Source organism: Symphalangus syndactylus, chromosome 19 (genome assembly GCF_028878055.3).
Source record: "Symphalangus syndactylus isolate Jambi chromosome 19, NHGRI_mSymSyn1-v2.1_pri, whole genome shotgun sequence".
In the NCBI taxonomy this organism is placed as follows: Eukaryota; Metazoa; Chordata; class Mammalia; order Primates; family Hylobatidae; genus Symphalangus; species Symphalangus syndactylus.
In genome coordinates this window covers 30,174,191-30,190,357 of record NC_072434.2, presented here as the reverse complement: position 1 = coordinate 30,190,357, position 16,167 = coordinate 30,174,191, and the positions used below count along the sequence as shown (strand labels likewise).

The following is a 16,167-nucleotide window of genomic DNA, read 5'->3' as shown; positions in this document are numbered from 1 at the left end:
GTTTCTTAATGTAGTGTCAAAACAAAACACTATTTCAAAAAACTATTTTCCCTATCTAAAGAGGGTTTAGTTCTTTAACAAGTTAGGAGCCCAACATTTCCCAAACTTACTTGGCCCTATAACTTTTGCTGCTGCTCTTGTTCTTTGGAAACTGTCAGTATATTTGGGTGATAATAATAGTGGGCTGTTAAAAATAATTTTTAAATCATTTTACTTTAACATAACTTACTCACCATTATCTAGAGGAGTGAGAGGATACTAGATCAACAAACATGAGCAATGTTGAAGATTTTAACAGGAAATTAAGTATGGACTGAGCCACAGGAAGTATACAACCAAATGCCTTTATGTCATCTGTCTTTGAGCTTCATCGGTTTCATTAGGGTCACTTCCAAAGTGGCCAGCTCATCTCACTAGTTATCTTTCTTAATGCCTTATGTTATCTTCCCAACATAAAATGATGCTTGTTACATAAAATATAATGAGCTCATATAGTGAAGTTAATGACTGTGTATAAGTGAATTTTATAATATTGTAAATGTGTTTTCTTCAAATATTCTTTATCCTGACGATAGAACCAGAACAGAAAAATTAATACTCCCCTCCCTTTTATCAGCTTTACCTAATACCATCAGAAGCTTCACTAAGTAAATGCTTTTTTGTCCTTTTAAAGGAAAGTATTGTCCTTTCAGGGGTAAAATCCAAGGAGGCTTAAGTTAAACTGGGTACTCTATAAATAAGCCACACTTGTTATATAAACCCTTGAAAGCTTATATTTTACTAACTTCTCTATCTTTATAAATGATTAGTCATCTAGTTCCTTGAGTTTTGTTTGTCTTTTAAACTTTAATCTCAATTAAAGCTAAAACTGTTATCTCTCCAGAGATACTGCCAAAATGTGAAAGGTCATTACCTAAGAAGTACACATTATTGGTCTATCCAAATAGACTTTTATTTTACCTTGAGCAGTTTTTCCTCTGATACTGTGACCTTAGTATCAGTATGTTTACAAATTATGTCATATTTGTATACAATTAAACATTTATTTATGATTTGTTTTAATTAAACTTTATTTTTTCCTAATATGCAAAATATGCAAAAATCAAAGTTCGATATACTAGTTATATTCTTAATAAATATGAAAATAATATTAAAAGCCATGTACCCCTTAAAATCATCCTATGTATTGCCAGTCGATGTCTAGCACACGCCTTGGAAAATATTAACATGGAAATTTCCTGCCATGGAAATAAGGGATGAGAATTGGAGTGGGAAAATGTGAAGATAGCCTCTTATAACTTTCCCTCCTATCAGATATGTGCAGAATAATTAAACAAAAATTATTTGTTTACTTTGCACTGCTTCCTGCAGAAAAGAAAAGAACTCTTAAAATATTTTGATCAGATGAATTTTACAGTCAAGGACTATCCAAAGCATCGAGTAAGATACAACTCTATGTGATGAATTTCTATGTGAGTTTCTATGTGATAAATTAATACGCCAAATGAAACAGTTTATTGAAACATGCAACTTTTTAAAAATAAACAAATATCCTCCAGAACCAAAGACTGATGCTGTTAATGCTTTAGACATGTGACATATGTGTGTGTACCTCTGTATGTTTAATTTTCTTTCTTTCTAATCAAGTGACCTGTTCTCGTTTGGTTAAGTTTCAACCACAAGACACCACTGTATGCTTTTTTTTTTTTTTTTCAAGATACACGTCACAGCACACCAAGAAAGGGGGAACTTCCAGTGTCTGTGGTAACATCACTTGATAAACAGACTCCTTTAAACAGCAAGTGCCTGTCTGCAATCTACTATATAAAGCAGCAGAGACGTTGACTAGCGCATATTTGCTAAGAGCACCATGTGCGCAGCAGCCATCTCCACTCCAAAGTTAGACAAAATGCCAGGAATGTTCTTCTCTGCTAACCCAAAGGAATTGAAAGGAACCACTCATTCACTTCTAGACAACAAAATGCAAAAAAGGAGGCCAAAGACTTTGTAAGTTTGTTCAGAGTCTCACTTTGTGAATTTTAACAAGTTATCTTTAATGGCAGAAGGATTGAGAATGAATGGAAGAGAATGTGAGCATTTAGTTTAGCCAGATCAGAGGAGTTAATTGCCTGTTGTGAGTAATAAGTAATATTCAGCTGTATTAAAAAATAAATCTTGATATGGTATTAAATTGGGTAGGAGTTTTTCTCTACGTGGGCTTATAAAAATGGGCTCTATCCAAAGATAGCAAAATGTTGTATCAACCATTTTTAGTACTGCCTTATTCCTTAGAGAAATTTATTCTATGTCTTTTTAAAAATAAAATGAATTATGAAGAAATATGAATATTCACTTTTATGTCTTTTGTAGTGGAATGGATATGAAAGCATACCTGAGATCTATGATTCCACATCTGGAATCTGGAATGAAATCTTCCAAGTCCAAGGATGTGTAAGTACACTAATACGCTAAACTATCATTATCATTTACAAGAGAAGCCTATGCAATATCTCTATATCCCAGCAAGGGTTCAATACTGCGCACAGTAGACTTCATTTCTTTTAAGTAACATGCCAAATAAAATCAGACTGTATCAGTACCAATGTAAATTGAATACAAATGTGTGCACACACATATAGGACTTTATCTATTTGAATTTTTTTCAAACTTTATTGGCAGGTTTTTTTTTCATAACTATAGTAACTCTAAGGGAAGTTTTGCATTTTGTGAATAAATTTTAACATATTTATTAGAACTACAGTTTTAGTTTGTGAAGTTATCAAAGTGTGACAGCCATTCTTATTTCATTTGTGCTTACATTTTAAAAATGGACTGATGTATATACATTTTGTCCCCTGCAGACTTTCTACTGCTGAAGTAATGCAATGGTCTCAATCTCTGGAAAAACTTCTTGCCAACCCAAGTAAGTACAACTATTGAATGCTTCTGGGTTTAGCTCAATACTCTAAAAAATTGAATGGCTTCACTAAATACAGTATTCTGGGTAGGATAGTATGCAAAAAGTTGTATTCTAGTTTGTCAGTAGTTACTGATAACTTCAGCATAGTATGCCTCTTAATAATGCTGACTTAGCACTCAATTCTGCCAACTCCTTTTAGACAAATTTGCCAAGACAATTAGGTATTTTCATAGATCATTATGGAGATAAAATTAAACATTGTGCTGGGATTCTGATATGTAAAAATTTTAAAAGTAAGCCAAATATTTTAACATGTACATTGCCATTTTGAAATCTGCCTAAAGAATGTATTTTTCTACACTTGGATGTAACAAGTATGATTCATTCATTCAATTTATTAAATTATCTTTCATACATTCATCATTCATCTCATCCTTATGTGGAGGACATTGTAGAGGTACCAAGGATTCAAAATCAAAGACAGTCTCTTACTGCCTTGAAGGTGGCTGAGATATATAACATAAATAATTGCATTATTATAACATGATAGTTTTTATGACATAAATATGATAGAAGGATTTTTAAGCACATATAGTCTTGTGGACTATTTTCTGATGAGAGAAGATAAAGAATGAAATCAGCTTGCCATCCCCTTGTCTTGGGCATTACAATTCTACTGAGATTAGGACCTTTTTCAGAGGTGTAGATGAGCAGTGTGGTCTCTATCTCTAAAGAGTGAGATTATTCTTTTCTCCCCACACACCCTAAGGAGCTTCATTTGGGAATCACGTTGTTCACTCTAGCTCAGCTGACTTTGTTTATAATTCAGCTAAACAAATAAATGGCATAGAGATGGACCATAAATGGTGCAATATAAAAGTCTCAGTAAACGCTAGCAAACATAATTAGTACATCAGGCCTACAGATCATATATAGGCCTAACATTTTCTCGCTAATATAAAATTAGATGGGAAAATTATATTTACTAATTATTGTGATGTTAATGCCTTTTGTCAGTGTTTGCTTCCCTAAAACACTCTCTAATCTGGCTAAGATTTGGCATATATAAAAGATGGTTTTATATTCAGTGGAGCAGAGTTTCAATTCAAACAGCAGATAGAAGCAAAATATAGTTCGGTAGCCACCATCAAGTAGCAATGTGACTGTGAATGGTTTGTCTGGCCCCAGATTCCTCTTCTATGAATGAAGAAATTTCAAATGACTTCTCATCTCTACAATCTATAATACAGCTATTTCAGCAGTAGCTGTCTCTTACCTTTGTATGAATAGGATGCAATTGTATTTTTCTTACAAATTTCTTCTTCAAATTATTCATTTGTTGGTTCATTTAATTTAATTATCTCCCCACCCATCCCTCCTTTCTTTTTAGCTGGTCAAAATGTCTTTGGAAGTTTCCTAAAGTCTGAATTCAGTGAGGAGAATATTGAGTTCTGGCTGGCTTGTGAAGACTATAAGAAAACAGAGTCTGATCTTTTGCCCTGCAAAGCAGAAGAGATATATAAAGCATTTGTGCATTCAGATGCTGCTAAACAAGTGAGTATTAAACTTATCATCATCAGTTTCTCCATAAAAGACCCTATATGCAGAAATAACATTCAATATATGCAACAAGATAAAATCCTTTTGGGGTATATAATTTTACTTCTACATACTTAGGTATATAAATATAGTTCAGTGCAATGAGAATCTAATTTTCTATACTGGTGAAGGTTTCAGCACAGTAGAATGAAGAGATTGATTTTACAAAACCAGCTGCCATGATGAAGGTGAGGGAAGGGTTAAGGGTATTGTTACTGACCAGAACTGCATGTCAGGGAGTCCTTAATGAGCGCTCTCGTTTTGGATAAGAAAATGCAGATTAGCATAATGTATATAATCACAGCAGCAAAAGTATTTCCAATTAACAGTATTACCAGATAAATATTCTTGGTCCAAGCAGAAAATAGCAACAAAAAGAGCCTTCTCCTCCTGTAAATCTTAAATGCCCACATCACTCTTTGTGATACATGGATCATCTTATGTGGATACTTAAATTTTTCATGTCTGCTTCTTTTGCCTCTCCCAACTATACTATGAGGAAATTTGGAACAAAGACATTTTTGTAATATTTCTTATCTCCTTCACACCTAGTATAGAGCTGATTTTGGAAAGGCATTTAAGAGATATTTGAATTGATTTAAATGATGCCTTAAAATTACTTTCTGAGGTGCTTCAAAAAACACAGTAACATCATAAAATTTGCAGCAAATAAGAAGTATATATTAGCTAACAAGGTTTTCTTTTTTAGATCAATATTGACTTCCGCACTCGAGAATCTACAGCCAAGAAGATTAAAGCACCAACCCCCACGTGTTTTGATGAAGCACAAAAAGTCATATATACTCTTATGGAAAAGGACTCTTATCCCAGGTTCCTCAAATCAGATATTTACTTAAATCTTCTAAATGACCTGCAGGCTAATAGCCTAAAGTGACTGGTCCCTGGCTGAAGGGAATTAAAAGATAGTATCAAGTGCAGAAGGAATGTGCCAGTGTGGCTCCCTGGGTGAACAGCTTGGCCTTTTTTGGGTGTCTTGACAGGCCAAGAAGAACAAATGACTCAGAATGGATCAACATGAAAGTTATCCAGGCGCAGAGTTGAAGAAGCGTAAGCAAGACAAAAACAGAGAGACCGTAGAAGGAAGAAGATACTGTGGTACTGTCATAAAAAACAGTGGAGCTCTGTATTAGAAAGCCCCTCGGAACTGGGAAGGCCAGGTAACTCTAGTTACACAGAAACTGTGACTAAAGGCTATGAAACTGATTACAACAGACTGTAAGAATCAAGGTCAACTGACATCTATGCTACATATTATTATATAGTTTGTACTGAGCTATTGAAGTCCCATTAACTTAAAGTATATGTTTTCAAATTGCCATTGCTACTATTGCTTGTTGGTGTTATTTTGTTTTATTGTTTTTGACTTTGGAAGAGATTAACTGTGTATTTAACTTAAGCTACTGCTCTTAAAACCAGGGAGTCAGAATATATTTGTAAGTTAAATCATTGGTGCTAATAATAAATGTGGATTTTGTATTAAAATATATAGAAGCAATTTCTGTTTACATGTCCTTGCTACTTTTAAAAACTTGCATTTATTCTTCAGATTTTAAAAATAAATAATTCAAATAAGATTCTTCTTTCTACCATCTCTTTAATATCTAAAACTATTATCTAATGAATACTATATTTTATGTATTAGTTTGGACAGAATTCATAATTTTTCTCCCTGCTATCACAAGGCACAAAATCAAACAAATATGATTTCATGTTCAATAAGAAATTGAAGTCTTTTAAAAAGAGATGGAAAAGTTATTTCAAGAAGTAATCTAATTAACAGCATATATTTTATTGTGAGTTAAAGTTCATAGAATCTAGACATATTTTCTCATTTAACATTCATAGCAATCCTATGAAAGCTGAGACTCAGAAAGTTTAAGTCACTAGTTCCTAATTTTAGGTAACTCTCAAAATTATCTAGAATGTTAAAAAAACACACACATATCCCCGTTTTGGGGTCCCATACCAGAATGACTGAACCAAATCTCCAAAGGGTAGGATATGGGAATCTATGTTTAAAAGAAAGCCCCAAGTGATTCCGAAGATGATTTTATAATCCAGGGTTCAGAACCTGGGAATTAAGGGACAGTCACACTACCAAGGATTGCCCAGAAGTCTTCCTACTACAACCTATTCTCCTTCCTCTATGTAACACTGCCACCCACTGACCAGAAGGCATTTCCTAAATCACTAAAGTCTGCAACAGTCCTAAGTGTCACCTAAGCAGGAAAAAAGACTCCAAAGTAGGGCTCACCTACAGAAAGCAGAAAAATCATCAAGATGATGCATATTCCTGAATAGCCTGTACAGCTCTTATCTCCCTGTGCACCTGTGCTTTATATTTATTCAATAATCAGTCACTCACATATCACAATGAAATATGGTTAATGTATGGATAATCTCACTATGGACTGGCCCAGTCATCAGGCACACAGCAATGGTAAGGGGCAATATGCAGATCAGGTACAAACAGAATTATTCTTGAGTTGTCATGGGACAGTTTAAATTGGTTCTACTTTATGCTTTATTCCTGCTTTAAGTAAGAGAAACTTGGGAGTCCAGTGATAATAATAATAATGATAATAAGCATCATCATCATCAGTTATCTCTCTCTCAACTCATTCCATCACTAAATTCTGCCAATCATTCTTCTACAATCAGTGTCTGTGGTTAGAACATCGCTTGCTCTTTTTTATTACTCCTGTCCTAGTACAAGCTCCCATAGTTTGCCAATTCACATGACATGTTCTTTGTCTTCCCAGTCTCTTTTCTTTAATGTATCCTCTGAACAGCTACAAACATCATCTTCTGAAACACAGATTTGGCCACGTCATTTCCCATGACATATAAAATGAAGTACAAATGTCTCCCTCTGGGCTTCAAAACCCTCCCCGTGTAACCTTCATGATATAACTCTCATTACTCAACTCTGGGTATCCTTCCTACCTTGAAGTCACACTGGATTATTCACCTTATCTTACATAATTCCAAGCCTTCGCTATCCCCAGCCTTTGGTTTTGCTCTACTCTCTAAAATGCCCTTTCCTAATCCATTCCAGTTTTCAAAGTTAAAGCAATTCTTCAAGGTTTTGTTTGTTTTGTGTTTTGGTTTGGTTTTTTGAGACAAGTTTGCCTAGGCTGGAGTACAATGGCGTGATCATGGCTCACTGCAGCCTCAACCTCCCAGGCTCAAGTGATACCCCTGCCTCAGCTTCCCAAGTAGTTTCCAAGGACTGCCACATTAATTACAGTCCAGGCCTTCAAGACTGTGAGGAGCAAGCAGTGCAACTGTCTAACACACTCAGCAGTCATACAATAAATGCTGCTGGTTCTTCTCTTGACAAAATGCCAAAAACCATCCGATTTTGGACAGAAGATCAAAATAAGCAGCCTCTTCATTTTGACCAAAAAAAAAAAAAAGTCATCCTGGTTGCATAGATTCAAAATAATGTAAAATACTTGAAAAGATAATTTTATTTTTATTGTCTTTTTTTTTTTTTTTTTTTTGGAGATGGAGTCTCACTCTGTCACCCAGGCTGGAGTGTAAAGGTGTGATCTCAGCTCACTGCAACCTCCACATTCCGGGTTCAAGTGATTCTCCTGTCTCAGCCTCCCAAGTAGCTGGGACTACAGGTGCCCACTACCACGCCTGGCTAATTTTTGTATTTTTAGTAGAGATGGGGTTTCACCATGTTGGCCAGGCTGGTCTCAAACTCCTGACCTCAAGTAATCCACCTGCCTCCCAACATTCTGGGATTACGAGCCTCTACGCCTGGCCTATTGTCACTTTTTGTTATGATGTGACTGTTTCATTAGATCATTCACAGAATATAATTAGAGCTAGTGATATCTACTATTTAAAAAATTTGATCCAACTGGACAATCTAATTTTCAGTTCACAGGCTATGTTCTTTTGTAATACTAAAGTAATGGCAGTAAACAATAGCATGGCTAAAAGCCAAAAATGTTTTTTAAAATTTACTTTTCTCAAGCTTATTTTGCAGTACTTTCCAATATGCCTATCCCAGAAAGCTATGAATCTATGAAGATGAAAATGTGGGTAATGGCATCTCATAAAAATTACATATTTACCCATTTAACTTACATGGAATGAAGTTCAAGTTTCTTTGCTTCTGTGTGCAAACATGGGCTGTATTATACTAGTAGGAATCTTTGACAATCTATTGTTGAAAATAAAAAACTATAAAATTTGTGAGGGGAAAAAATATAGTAAAAGGTCGTTTAAAATGCCATCAATATAAATTATTTTATATAGCTATAGAATTTTTGCAAGACTAGGATGAAAACATCTATAAAACAAAAATCAACAGTCAGCTACAGAAATAACTCTATCCTTTTTGTTGAGAACAGCATCTTGAAGCTAAAGCTGTATCATCCCAATAGCAAAATTTTATATCTTACTACATGCCTAAACTAAATGAAACCTTCCTACCAAAAATAGAGACGAAATACAAAACCGTCTATGGATGTTTCTCTACAGTAAACGTTTGACTTAGTATATACTCCTCAGTGGCTCCTTTACTTTGAATATGAAAACAGGACAAAAAGAAAAAGACAGAAAGAGGGAGAAAGGGAAAGGAAAAGGGAGATGGGAAGATAGAGGGAGAGAGGAGGGGAGCACAGGAGGAAGGGAGAGAGGGAGAAGAAGAGAAGAGAAAAGAAAAGGAAAAAGCATTGGTGAAGCATCTTAATGTATCTCATTTGATAATTTGAATGACTGAACTGTCATACTTTTAATATTTTAACTTCTCAAATTAAAATTTTAATCCAAAAAGCATTTTGCTGTAATTTAGAGTTGGCTATATAAACTTACTATAGAACTTCCATAACTTCCATAACTGATATATTAGGCTGGGGATATCAATCTAAGTCTAAAAGAACCACATTTAGAAACCTATGGGAACCATGCCTTAACTTGGAATATTGCCCCCATTTAGGGAAGGTCTACATGGTACACTTGGTGATTGAGAAAGGAGTCAAGCTTGCAGGATAAGGGAGCTGATTTATTTACATAGGAAGAAACAGTGTATTGTAAGCAAATTGTTTTAATTTAGAAAACTTTGTTGGTCATGTTTATTATGTTTTAGAATTTAATGTTTACATCCTCTTCCCTCCCTCTCCTGTCAAACTCATAAGCAGGGTCAGATGTCAGCTAGGAGCCACCTAGCTGAGTATGACCACTTCAAATATTTTAGGGAGCATTTCAAATGAACACTCTCTATGTCACTCGAATGAAAGAAAAACCAGCCTCCTCACTTCTCAAATAAAAACTCTAAGACTTCCTGGAAGATTTTTTTAGTAAAAAAGCTATTCAAATAATACATTATAACAGACAGGGGCTTTGTTCATCCAGGAAAAGTACTGGATTTGCTTTTGTTCTATGTTTAACTTGCATTTTTACTTTTACTTGTCATAATAGTAGCTGGTTTGTTTTGTTCTTTTTTTTTTTCCTTTTTTTTTTACAGGGAAGGGATGTTAGGGTGGATCTTGAAGGACAAATATAACCCAACCAGGGGAAAAACAAGGTAAGAACATTCCAGATGCAGGGAATAGTCTTAAAAAGTCTGGAAATCAGGGAAAAAAAAAAAACTGTAGTTCAACAATAGTGATTTATTTAGTTTGGCTGGAATATATAGGGAAAGAGAAAGTATAAGAGGGAAAGCTAAAAAGGTAGTTTAGGGAAGATTCAGAGAGAAGATATAGTCTACTCCAAAAAGAGTGAATTTTTATCTTTTACAGGATAGGTAACCACTGACGTTTTAAGCAAAAGAATAAAGTCTTAATTGTTTCTGAATGTCTACTATGGGGCAGGCACTGTGCTGGATACATGTATTATCTGTTTAATCCACATTAAACTTCTTTGAGGTGAGTATTGTTAGGCTCATTTTATTGATCCACAAATGCAGAAACAAGTGGAAAAAAGTATCTAACAACATATAACTAGCGAATGGCAGATCTAAGATTCGAACCTAGGTTTGTATCTTTCCAAAGACTCCCCATTATGTCATGATTCTTCATGGAAGGGAAATGATTTATTTGTGTTTTAAAAAGGGTAATTCTAGATTTACTATGAAAGACACTTGCAAAAGAAGACATAATTGAGGAAGGAAACCCAAATATGAGGCTGGTTTTGCAGCCCAGCAAACGAGAATATGAGCCTGAAATAGGGCAGTAATCAAGGCAATGGGAAGGACAGGGCGAATAGGCAATGCTTGGTGAGCAATTTGCTTCGATGAATAATTAGTAGAGAGCAATATAGGATACATCTGAGATGACTGGGCTGCGCTCCCAAAATTACAGCAATGTCCTTTGCTCTAACATACTGTCGATGAGGTCCTTCCATTACAAATGCTCATTAAACAATTTGGAAATAGAAGGTAGTAGCACTGGAGGAAGATTAAGGCATACACTTTCAAGAGTTTCCACATGCAAAATAAATTATGCAGTATTTTCAGTAGACAATGGTTTATTCCAATTACCATGTACATGAAACATTCAACATGTTTTCTCTCAAATCTCACTTTTAACTTGGACAAAAGCAGAGGCTTGCAGAGGAAATTTTATCCTGATGAATACAAAGACATTGATATAAATTTAAATTTCTTTCAAATTTAAATCTCATCCAGGCTGAGAACAAAAAACAAGGATCAAGAAACTCAAAAGAATTGCAGCAAGTAATAGCTCTAAGGTCAAAGCACCTTTTACAGACAGGAAACAAAACCAAAATCTAGGATTCAGGCCAAGAGATGAGAAAAAAAAAAGCTGTCAAACACAAACAAAACCATCATGGCGACCCACAGCAGTAGAGAGCGTGGAGGCCTGTGTTGAAATCAACAGTGGGGCAGGAATTCTCCCTCCTCCTGTGGGAGGTGGGTCTATGTGACTGATGGGATGATTGTAGTGTTCACTTCTTGTCAATAGAGAGAAAAATAGGACTGAAGACTTAAGGTAGCCAGTCACTCTTTCGGGACATTTTTCAGTTCAATCATCTTTGCCTTAACTCCTCAAAATGAGTGAAGATTTTTTATCCTTTATTTTTACATAGAGAAAAATAATCAGAATGATGTAAATTTCAGATATTCTCCCATCCCCCTAAACTATGTACTGCTATTCTAGTCAAACCTAGAAAGTGAAAAATTCAGTAGGCTTGGTTTAAGTCAGTAAGATCAACACATTCTGCTCTGGTTTCATCTTTTATCCCCTGCCTTGTAACCCTCAGCATGAATTAGCTATAAAAACAGATTGTACTCCTAGTCTAGTGCTTTTTTCTTAAATCTGTCAGTTAATGAGACAAATGACCCACTATGAAGAATTAATAGGTAGAACACGTTCCCATAGGAAGAGCTAAATAAGATACTTCCTATAATGTTTCTTTGCCATAATTTTGACTAGACTGATTACAATTTATATTTTCTATGGGGGTAGTAAGAAGTGCTAAAGTAGTCTGGAAAAGAGTCTAATTAATAATCGATAAATTAACATATTCATCAGTAATGACACCTGCTATGTGCCATAAGCCTCGCTAGGTGCTAGAGCCACTGAAATGATAAATAATAAAGCAAAAATAAATTCACTATGCTCTTGGGAAGAAGGGTGCAAATGGATTGTAGTAAAATAGACTATAAGCATTATAAAAGAGGTATAAAGGAGAGACAAATAAGATTGTCTGATAGATGATCTGCCTAGGGGTTCTCTTCAGATCCCTAGGAAAAAGTCAAATGGGAATGGTGGCTTTTCCTCCCCATAGTGGGAGACACTTTGCATATCAGCACCGTATGCAACCTCCCTAGGCATCAAGTCACATCAAGTTTTTCTCCTCTTGCAAGCCCTCTCTCTGCTGTCACCAAATCAGCTGGGTGCTGTCTATTCCCTTCCAAAGATCCTATTTAAAAAAACAACAAGGGGAGGTATTGGGGAGCAGTGAGGGCAAGCTACACCTGCCTCCTCATGGGATGCTGTAAAGCTAAAGAACCATGAACATCCTGCCCCTTCTCCTTCTGCTCCTGTGGAATTCTTGGGGTTTATCTCAGCCTTCCCTTGACAGACAGGAAAAACATGTTATGAGAGCTCAGAGGAGAGAGTAGTTTGTTCTGTCCTGGAGGAAGTTTATGGCTTCAGAGAAGTAAGAGGTACACAACACAGTAAATTGAATTCAAAGTATACCAAATTATTTTGTGAACTTCTTGAACATTGGATGAATTGCATTCTCTGTAACTCACAAATAAATATAAACTCTGGTATTATTGGGGCCCAGAAGAGCTGGAATAAGTCAGTCCTACTAATTACTAATATAACTTTGCTCACATCCATATCTTTTTACTTTAGCTATAGTTATTGTCCCAAAATTATTCTTTTTGTTTGTTTTAGGAGATGTGGTAGAGACTATCTGTTCACCAGTCTTAGGCCCTCTCCCTGGCACAAGGAAGACTACATTTCCCAGTCCTTGTTAAAGTAGATGACAAATATAGAAACTTCTATGGATGTTTCTATACAGTTAATATTTGACTGGATATTTATTTTCCATCAGCTCTTTTACCTTAAATTTGCTATGTTATCTCAAATTGTAACTTGATGTTTTACCTTGAATTATAAAAGCCATAAAACTGAGTTCCATTTGGTGAAATGAGAGCAGAATGGATAGCCACCAGTTCTAGGCCTCGCAATAAGACATCCTAATTGTTCTCTCTTCTCCACCCTCTTCCTTCTAGAAGGAGGACTGCTGGAAGCAAAAGAACTTGACATTGCAAAGGCACATGAAGGAATTACCAAGAAAAGCCACGCATCTCATACTGGCATTTTTATGAGTGATCATAAAAGCCATTGAGATGTGGGAATTATTTGTTAGAGTCCCTAGGAAATTTTATCCTGATGAATACAAAGACATTGATATAAATTTAAATTTCTTTCAAAAAGAAATAGTTCCTTATTTCATTTCTAAAGAGATATGGATCCATCCTGGAAAAAAAAACAAAAAAAAAACAGGGCAATTTCTCCATCACAATGCAGTCTGACTTAGTTCCCACATTAGACAGAGGTTATCTCTCTAACCCTGTGATGTTCTTTGAGATAGAGCTGATTGGAAAAGAAGATATAAGCTATAGATGAGAACAATATGTGAAAAGCTTATTTCAGGCACAGCTTGGGAGACGAAATGCCAAAAACAACAAGAAAAAGGGAGGTGAGGGCCAAGAAGCAGAAAAAGAATAAGTGATGGAAAATTTTACAACGGATAAAAAAACTTCATGAAATCAAGTTGGCCACGCAACGTGTATTTTCCATTCATTTCCTTTGACTCAATTTAGGGCTACATCGCATACAGACATAAATGCTTTGAGGTTAAAATGGGCCAATCATCAAGTATTAGTCAGAATTCTAAGAAAATATAATGTACAGCTCTAAAAAGCATACCTGTGGTTACCTGGGATTCAGGCAAGAGGTGTGAATTTAGTACATACCAGAAAAAATAGAGGCATGAACTCACAGGGCCAGTTTCCCTAAAGGACCACATAACTACCATGAAATAATTCATTCTATGAGGAGAAAGTTTTGTGATGCACAAATTTGACATACAAACAGTTGGACAGAGCTAGCAGAAATACTACTTTAATTATGGCTGATGCCTGACACTCATATTGTACTTTGATGCAGGTCCAGAGTCTGAGGGAGAGAAGAGAGCAATAAAATGTATGACAAACACTAAGAGGGCAAACTCCCTGAACATTCTGTGAAGCTTCCAGAACACATGGGAACAGTGTATCATTCAAGAGATGGTAAGACATTCTTCCCCCATGGAGTTAGGATTCAACACTGATAGAACCAAGCCCACTGAATTGAAAATCAGATCAGTCTACAGCTGGAAAGACGAATTGGAAGAGGTGTTTGCCCCATTAAATATCACCAACACCATTAGCAAACATTTACAGCAGCCTAATTCCTTATGGAAGAAGGGTGGTCTTGGATGGTCTCCCATGGAATAATGTCCTTCTTCCTACCCAGGTTCTCATTATTTGAGAAATAAGATTAAAAGATTAAGGTGGAAGCCAAAAAAATAAAATTACTGATACATGTAGGTCAAAGAACACAGCATTGGGAAAGGGTCAAAGGGGCTTGCTCACTTAATGTAGAATTAGACCAACTCACTATCCAGTGGCAGGTAATGTTAGACTGGAGCAGAGTTCCCATTTGAGGGGCTTCCCATGTGCAGAGGAAGAAAAGTAAAATCATGCTTCTTCCTAAGAAGAAGAAGGAGGCAGAAGGCTTGGCTGAGTGTGACAGGAAACTGGAATGGGGAACAGAAGAGAAAGATAATGAGTAACAGTTGTGGCCTCGAGATTAAACACAGTGGTGGTGTTGGTGAAGTACTTCATTCCACTGACCTCTCATAAGATTTCCCCAGAAAAAGAGTTCTTCCAGAACCCAACAGCAGCTGTTTCCAGATGGATCTGAACTCGCTATATAAAGCAATAATATCTAGAAGATACAAAGGGTGGATGGTATTGTATACTGCAGTACACAATCTCCCTTTAGAACTGAGGTGCTCTACCTCCAAGCATCTGGGAATTTTGACTGCTAACAGCTCACTGATTAGTTGTATTCCAGGAATTGCCTTTGGCTTGTGGACGCTGCCTTACCAGGTTTACATCTCCTTTTTGATAGCAGCCTGTAGTCAATGAGTGGTCAAATCACAGTCCAAAGATCTAGCCCCCTTGCCTCAACTGGGTCAGTTCTGAAGAGCCATTCCAGTTCCAAAGCTCCTGCTAGAATCATTTGAGATCTCTGATGAATACATCATATATCTAAGATCTAATATGCATCTACTTCCAAAACATGAGTTTATCAGGTTATAAACTTAGCATATTATATAACAAAAGAGTTAAAATTAAATAAGGCAAAATTATCTAAAATGGAGATTTGTTCATTATTTATAAAAAAAGTATTTATTCAGGCTATTCTGCAAAAAGGGCACTGGGTTGGGTGCTGTGATCAGTCAGCCACATATTCTGCAGTCAATAAGACTATGGTTTGATCCAGAGATGGCATGTGCACAGCTAAGTATAGCATAAGAAGAGAAAAAGCCCATACAGTATTCACAACTCTAATAGATATCCTTTCTTTGATTCCAGAACAGCACTATTAGATAGAAAGAGGTGTTACTATTCCTATTTTATAGACAGTAAATCAAGGTTGAGCAAGGTAAAGCAATTACCCAACTAGCAGAAAATGTACTTTTTACCTTAAATCCATTGTTTTTTATTGCATTATGACAAATATTATTTGTTTGGATGCTTTATTTGGAGTTGGGCTAAGGAGAAATATAACTGATGCTGATTTGAGGTAAGAGTGTTACCAGTTATCCAAATAGATGAGATAATATCTCAGTGAACATCGAAAAGCCTCTAAAGGACATGGAGTTTTATACCAGCTAACCATTTTGAGAATTTGATTCATCTTGCTTGATATCCTTAATTATCTTTTCAAATGTTTTTAAAATATTCAATGTCCCTGGGTTATGCTGGATACAATTTGCTAAATGTATCTTTCAAGCTTCATAGATTAGAATGATGACTTATTTATTTGCAGACTCACTCCCTAAGTATTTCCACAATT

At 35.7% G+C, this 16,167-nt stretch overlaps 1 protein-coding gene across 5 annotated transcripts in view; it reads left to right on the top strand.

Moving 5' to 3' along the window:
* The window catches only part of RGS1 (regulator of G protein signaling 1), a 42,257-nt gene extending 36,143 nt beyond the window's left edge, over positions 1–6,114 (top strand). For 4 of the 5 annotated variants that reach the window (XM_063613747.1, XM_063613748.1, XM_063613750.1 and 1 more), the window contains 5 exons: positions 1,718–2,007; positions 2,371–2,451; positions 2,862–2,923; positions 4,311–4,474; positions 5,229–6,114. In XM_063613747.1, coding sequence (XP_063469817.1) covers positions 1,871–2,007; positions 2,371–2,451; positions 2,862–2,923; positions 4,311–4,474; positions 5,229–5,414 — 630 coding nt within the window. In that variant the 5' untranslated portion in view covers positions 1,718–1,870 and the 3' untranslated portion in view covers positions 5,415–6,114. Of the gene's footprint in view, positions 1–1,717; positions 2,008–2,370; positions 2,452–2,861; positions 2,924–4,310; positions 4,475–5,228 lie in introns of those variants that run through there. The other variant, XM_063613751.1, reaches the window with a different exon arrangement.
* Positions 6,115–16,167: the final 10,053 nt, after the last annotated feature.